At 38.3% G+C, this 6701-nt stretch overlaps 1 protein-coding gene across 2 annotated transcripts in view; it reads left to right on the top strand.

Annotated features, from left to right (window-relative positions):
• med13a (mediator complex subunit 13a) overlaps window positions 1–5888 on the top strand; it is a 98425-nt gene extending 92537 nt beyond the window's left edge. For both annotated transcript variants that reach the window (XM_084730506.1, XM_084730507.1), the window contains exons 26-30: window positions 1709–1897; window positions 2476–2618; window positions 3316–3480; window positions 4345–4445; window positions 4744–5888. In XM_084730506.1, coding sequence (XP_084586632.1) covers window positions 1709–1897; window positions 2476–2618; window positions 3316–3480; window positions 4345–4445; window positions 4744–4876 — 731 coding nt within the window. In that variant the 3' untranslated portion in view covers window positions 4877–5888. The remainder of the gene's footprint in view (window positions 1–1708; window positions 1898–2475; window positions 2619–3315; window positions 3481–4344; window positions 4446–4743) is intronic.
• Window positions 5889–6701: the final 813 nt, after the last annotated feature.

Below are 6701 nucleotides of genomic sequence, written 5' to 3' on the forward strand. Positions count from 1 at the left end.
TGACTATGACCGGGGGGGGGGGGGGGGGGGGTTTACATCACTGTAACATGGAATTTAAACTTAGGAGAGGTGCTGTGACATTTTAAATCTAGTTTCCTTCATGATTATGAAGCACAAGTGAGGATAACTACCACTGTGAGTTTAGCTTATGTAATCAATGCTGTTAAATTAAGACGTATTAATATTTGAACAGAAGTTTCATTTATTTTGAAAGCTAGAGTTGAAACGGAATCTATTTAAATCACAACTGTAAAGCTGTTACTTGGTTCTCAGTTCAAGATGTTACTTGTATATTATTAAGACTCTCATTAGTATGTTGCAGCGAAATTAAATCATTTAAAATCAGTGAAAGGACTTTTTTTTTTCACTGACTGAAAAGAGCTGTGAGGATTGTAAACACAGCTGATTATCATAAACCAACCAGAATATCATTTCTAAACTCACAGGCGTTTGATGGACTTCAAAACCGCACAAGTTATGCATGAAGTAAAAAAATAAGATGTTTCCAGACTCTATGCAGAGGTTGTTTCAAATTAGAGTGAGTCAGAAAGGACTCTGAGAAATTTGCATGTTTACAAGAACAAAGATTAGAACAAATGCCAAACAAGGATGTGTAACAGTTAGAGGAGTTAATTTGCAGAATAGTTTTGGAAAAAGGAATGAAAATGTGTAATGCTCTGAACAGATTTTAAATAAGATGAGTAAAAGATAGAAAATGGATGTATGAACACTAGAGTCAAATCCACAATTAGACTTGACTTTTGATTTTAATGTCAAGATTCAATTACTTTTTTATTTAAACTTGAATTTTTGTGCACTGACGCCTGTGCCATTGTTAGATTATCGTGTCTTGACTTGCAAAGCCCCTACAACTGTCAAATACATTTTAAAATTCTTTAAAAACAGTCTATATGGTGTCAAGTGATATAATATTGATGGCGGTAAGCTACGGTGTGTGTTATATTTTTTCTTCAGATGCACACCTGATGCCACAAGTAGGCACAGGTGGAAAGAAAAAAAAAATACTCAAAGAATTGCTGATTCTGTCTTTGATTTAGAAAGCTCATTCATCAATTTTCAGTTTAATATTGAAACTGTGACATCCTTTGTATATATAATATACACATATATTGTCAATGTATAAATCTAAAGGGATTTGCACATAATGGTTGATGTAAAAAGGGTAGCTTTAATAATCTAGGGCTTCAACCTGCACATTTTCAGTCAGTATAACTTGTTTTGATTTGATGTGCATTTGAGTCACAAGTTGCAAAATAAAGTCAAATCAAACTAACGTTTCATTCGGTCCTTGTGGTAGTATTAAAGAGTTAGCTCAGAATGTCCTTCTGACATGGTGCAGTAGATGTCAGGATATCACTAGCTGTGCAGAGGGAAACTTAACAAATCACAAGGGCTATAGAACCTTGTGCTAATGGTTGCTATTACAGTCGATCCTGTCTAAACTGACGGAGGGTTACATTTCAGTCATTTGTTTGGCAGTATTCATCAGTCTCAGTTTCCTGTTTGATGCTTGAATGCTACAGAGTTTGAGTATATTAAATTCCTTTCTGAGTTATATGATGTCCTTGGCTCAAAGTGGAGAATTTGCTCAGTCAGAGATCAGTTAAAAGATTGTACTCATACTAGATAGATTGATTTTGTTTCACTGTTTTTAGCCTCACTGTCACTCTCTCCTTCCTCCCATCAGACTCCGTGTCGACAGGCTCAGTGTTCGGCCGCAGCACCACCTTGAACATGCAGACGTCCCAGCTGAGCACCCCGCAGGACACCTCCTGCACCCACATCCTGGTCTTCCCCACCTCCGCCTTCGTTCAGGTGGCCAGCTCCAATTACACCAACATCGACCCCAACATCGACATTCTCAACGCCACCACTGGTCAGTCGTGCTCCTTCATCTGTCTTGCAGTCGTTCCCTGGGATGCTCTTGCCTTTTTAATTCGGTGTGGCTAATCTTATTTGCTGGACCTTTTAAATGGAGTCACAGATGTTAAAGGGAAACGCAGCAATTACCACGTTTTCCCCTTTAATCTGGACTGTTTGTTTCCAAATCCTTCCTGTTTACTTTTTCAGTCTATTAAGACTCTGTTGTGCAGTAGTGTGTGTCTACATACTTAGTGCATCTAGAGCACCCTCTTCTGCTTATTTCCTTTGTACAAATACATTTGTTGCCAGAAATATGAAGCAAGGACACTGATATCCAGTACTCAGGAAATAGCTACATTAATCATATAATGGCTTGATAGTGATAGTTTCAAATGATATTTTCTTGAATGTGTACAGTGCAAGTTATTGACACAAAAACCCTGCATATTTTTGGCTCATAACCTACAGATCAGAAAGAGAAAAATGTTTGCGGGAAGCGTTTCAGAGACACAGGGAGCTAATCAGCTCCAAAGAGTCTTTCCATCACCTGTCACCTGCAGACCCGATCACTTATTGTCCTGTTCTCCTCAGATGGGTCTGATGCTATCGGGATCTTTGACCTGCTGGACCAGGAGAACGAGCTGGTGGACCCAGACATCATCAACATCTCGCCCACCACTTCACCAGTACACTCCCCTGGCTCTCATTACCACCACGGAGGGGATGGCAGTAAGGTGAGACCTCATGTACATGCACACAGGTCACTGGGTGTAACCTTAGATTGATTTCACACCTCGTGTCTCCCATTCCTCTGTATGCAACATAGCAACATCACATATCATGTCTGATTGTATAGTCTGGCAAAAAATGTGATCTAACGGCTTTATGTATTATATTGATACGGTAGATTGTAGTGTTTTTGTTTCTATCTTATTATTTGTGTTTTATTTATCCTTTTACTCTGGTTTTTATCCTGTTATTTGTGTTTTTTTATCCTTTTACTTTGTTTTTTTTATCCTATTCATGTTTTTTTTAAATCCTTTTACTTTGGTTTTCATCCTTTTATTTGTGTGTTTTATTCCTTTACTCTGGTATTCATCCTATTATTCATGTTTTATTTTAGCCTGTTATTTGTATTTTTTATCCTTTTACTCTGTTTTATCTTAATTTTTGTTTTTTTATTGTTTTACTTTTATTTCTATCTTATTCTTGTTTGTATACAATTATTTGCGTTTTTTTTTTAATATCGTTTACTCTTTATTTTTATCCTATTATTCATGTTTATTATCCTTTATCTTGTTTTGATTGCTGCTGGTCTCTTGAGAGTTACCAAACATAATTTTGTTTTATAAATACAATGATAAATAAAGGGTCTAATGTCCTGTGACACATGGAAACAAAGTTAACTTTGAGTTATTACCTTTTCTGCAGGGTCAGAGTACGGACCGCATGGAGTCTCATGAAGAGGTTCCTAACCTCCTGCAGCAGCCTCTGGCCCTCGGCTACTTTGTCTCCACGGCTAAAGCCGGCCCGCTACCCGACTGGTTCTGGTCAGCCTGTCCGCAGGCTCAGAACCAGTGTCCACTCTTCCTCAAGGTACCTTCCTCATGTTTATTTAATGAGCTTCTTTTAGTGCTGCCTTTTTTACACAAGTGTACAGATAAAAATAAATGTCTTTTTCATGGTTGAACAAGACAACTAGGAGGAACAATTAAGGGACATTAGGATACAACAAAGACAAACTGTACAGATGTTAATTACTTTTTCTTAAATGGAATAGTTCAACATGTTGGCTAAATGCTCTCTCACTGAGAGTTAGATTGGAAGATAGATACCACTTTCATGTCTGTGCAGTAAATATGAAGCTCCAGCCAGCATTTCATTAGCATAGCATAAAGACTGGAAACAGGAGGAAACAGCTGGCATGGCTTTGTTTGAAGATAACTAATGAACATGTTCTATCTTGTTGGTTCAATATGCACAAAAACAGAAGTGTAAAAATGACACGTGGTTTTATTGGGAGTTATATGGTGGACTGTTTCTGGGCTGGATGCAGTAACTTCCTGGAGTCTCTTCTGATTGCCTAGAAACCTGCTCACCACTTCTCCTGCCAAGAAAAAGTCCAGCACGCAATTCCCCATAAAACCACAACTGTCCTGTAGAAGTGCAGTTAACATGTAAGCCATTAATGACCTGAAAATCTGTTCTGTAGCAGGAGTTTTGCTTATGTGACTCTACTTTTGCAAGTGTTTTTGCTGTAACTGAACCCTGATATTTAACCTAAAATGCTATATACAAAAGAACCTTACATAGGTTTGATGGAATTGGCCACAGACTCACTGCTGCTGTCAGTGCTCTCTGAAAAGAGCTATAATCATTTGAATGAGATGTAATAAAAGGTTAATAACTTCATTATAATGCCATTGACACCACCTCTTCCCCCTGTGCTCCCTCTCTCAGGCCTCTTTGCACCTCCATGTGTCTTCAGTGCAATCAGATGAACTACTGCACAGCAAACACTCCCACCCCCTCGACTCCAATCAGACCTCAGATGTACTCAGGTAAACAACACCACAACACATCTGCCACAAAATACTGTTACTGCCTTGCTGACTGTGTTTTCAGGGGGATTTTTGTATTTTCAGATTTTAATCAGATTAAAATTTTAATACAAATGATGACAATATACCAGAGATGATCATATATTTTTGTAACATGCCGCATGTGCACTTAAATTATAGTCCAGCATTAGATAATATTAGAAAATAAAATCATTTTTTCTTATATTTTTTTACCCAGTGTGTCACCCTATAAACATCTCCAAATGTAAGAGCAACTGTATGTGTTTTGTTTCACCAGATTTGTGCTGGAGCAGTACAACGCCCTCTCCTGGCTGACGTGTGACCCGGCTACACAGGACCGACGATCATGTCTACCCATTCACTTTGTGGTGCTCAACCAGATGTACAACTTCATCATGAACATGTTGTAACCAAGATTTACAGGGGGGGTGGGTGTGGGGGGAAACATTTCAGAGAAGAGGAAAAGTGACAACTCCAAAGGGGGTTTCATCAAGACTGAAGAAAACCTGCAAGAACCAGACCAGAGTACGAAGCTGGATCCTGCACCGAGATGGGATTTTAGGCGGCTGTTCTAAGCTGAGGCGGTCCTGTCCCCCCGTGGCTGTCACTTGTTGAGACAGTCCTGTCCCTGTGATTCAGAGACATGCACATAGAGACAAGGGAATAAAGAAGCGGGGGAAACCAGAAGTTAATGAACGTGAAAGAATGACAGATTGGTTGTCATGGTATGTAGCATGGCAGCGCAGTCACTGGCCAGTCTGTATCGAAGAGACGAGTCTATCTGTAAAGTTATTGGAAGAAAAGGGACATATTTGATCAAGGAAAAAAACTCAAGAATGGATCTATGGTTTTAAGACCTGAAATTCCTTTTTATTCCTTTGGATGAAATAGTATCCAAATGAAATGCCTGCATCTATCTTATTTATTGTAAGTTTTTAAATGTATAATTTGTCTTATTTCTTAACCTCTTTTATATATAAAAAATGGAGAAGGTTTATATCACCTTCCTGCTTTAAAGCAATTGGTCTAAGATATATGTAATCGTCTTAATTAAAAAAACAACCAGGAAAAAAATCCCATAAAAATTAAATAAAGTCCCAGTAGGTTGCTTTTAGAGTATTATTTTTTGTAATGGAGACAGAATATTTGTATTGTCACAATGTACAGAAGAATTAGAGTGGAGAATTATGTTCCATGCCTTTGAGCATGAAGGACTTACAGCAAAGCTGTAGCTACAGAGGACTTGTACAGCAATGAACTTCACTGTGTTCAAATAAAGAGGTACATTGTTGTATATAGTATTTTATACCACACATTTAGACACAAAAACCAAACGGCAATATATATAAATAATTATATATGAATGCCATGCCAGCAGTTGGTGGTGTGGCTTCTGTTTTAGGAATAAAGTGCGTCAACTTATTTTCCTGTGCTTGTGTTTATTGCTTTGGGGAGGGGGACTGATGTGCAATTGGACAAGGACACCAATAGTGGAGTGGAAGGAGAACTATTGGCATCTCTTGGAGGTAGCTGACCTCAGGTTTGAACCTTTTTTTTTATAGGGGAGAAATACAAACGAGAGCTAGAATGTGAGAACAGTTGTCTTAATGGCAAACATGCAGTGTCCTTTTCAGCACATCCCTTTAGTTTACTATACCTCTCCTCACTCTTGATTGGCTGAGGTCTGGCTCTTTTGGCACCACTTCTGATTGGTTATGGATACATTTAGACCAATCCCATTTTACTTCAGTGTGAAAGTAAATGTGTGGTGTAAATGAACTTTAACCAGCTACGGATGGCTGCCTATTGGATATGCAGTGTTTGTGCACAAAGGAAGATCTACTGTCTGGATTTCTACTGTTCAGAGGGAAACTGTACTTTGACTATTGAAAATCCATTGGTATTGCTCTTTACCTTGCATATTTGCCAATATTTGTTGGCTTGAAAAATTTGACCATCAAAATGTATTTGGTCTTCTTTTGAGTGTAGATAAATACATTCAATATTTAATAAAACCCTAAAAATTAATTTTCAGTCCAGTGCCATGTTTTCTTTCTGGGGAATCATGGTTGTTTGCAGTAACCATCTGCTTCTACTGCACAGTAGGTCTGCAAGCTTGTTACCACGTTCCAGTCACAAGTGGCAAAGGCATTGGAATAACCCTGCATAATAATTTGAGTCAGATATCTTACTTGTAAATTGCTGAATTGCCTGGGGTCATCGTAGTAGCAGCTG

This window comes from Lutjanus erythropterus, chromosome 11, assembly GCF_056507025.1.
Source record: "Lutjanus erythropterus isolate fLutEry1 chromosome 11, fLutEry1.hap2, whole genome shotgun sequence".
In the NCBI taxonomy this organism is placed as follows: Eukaryota; Metazoa; Chordata; class Actinopteri; order Lutjaniformes; family Lutjanidae; genus Lutjanus; species Lutjanus erythropterus.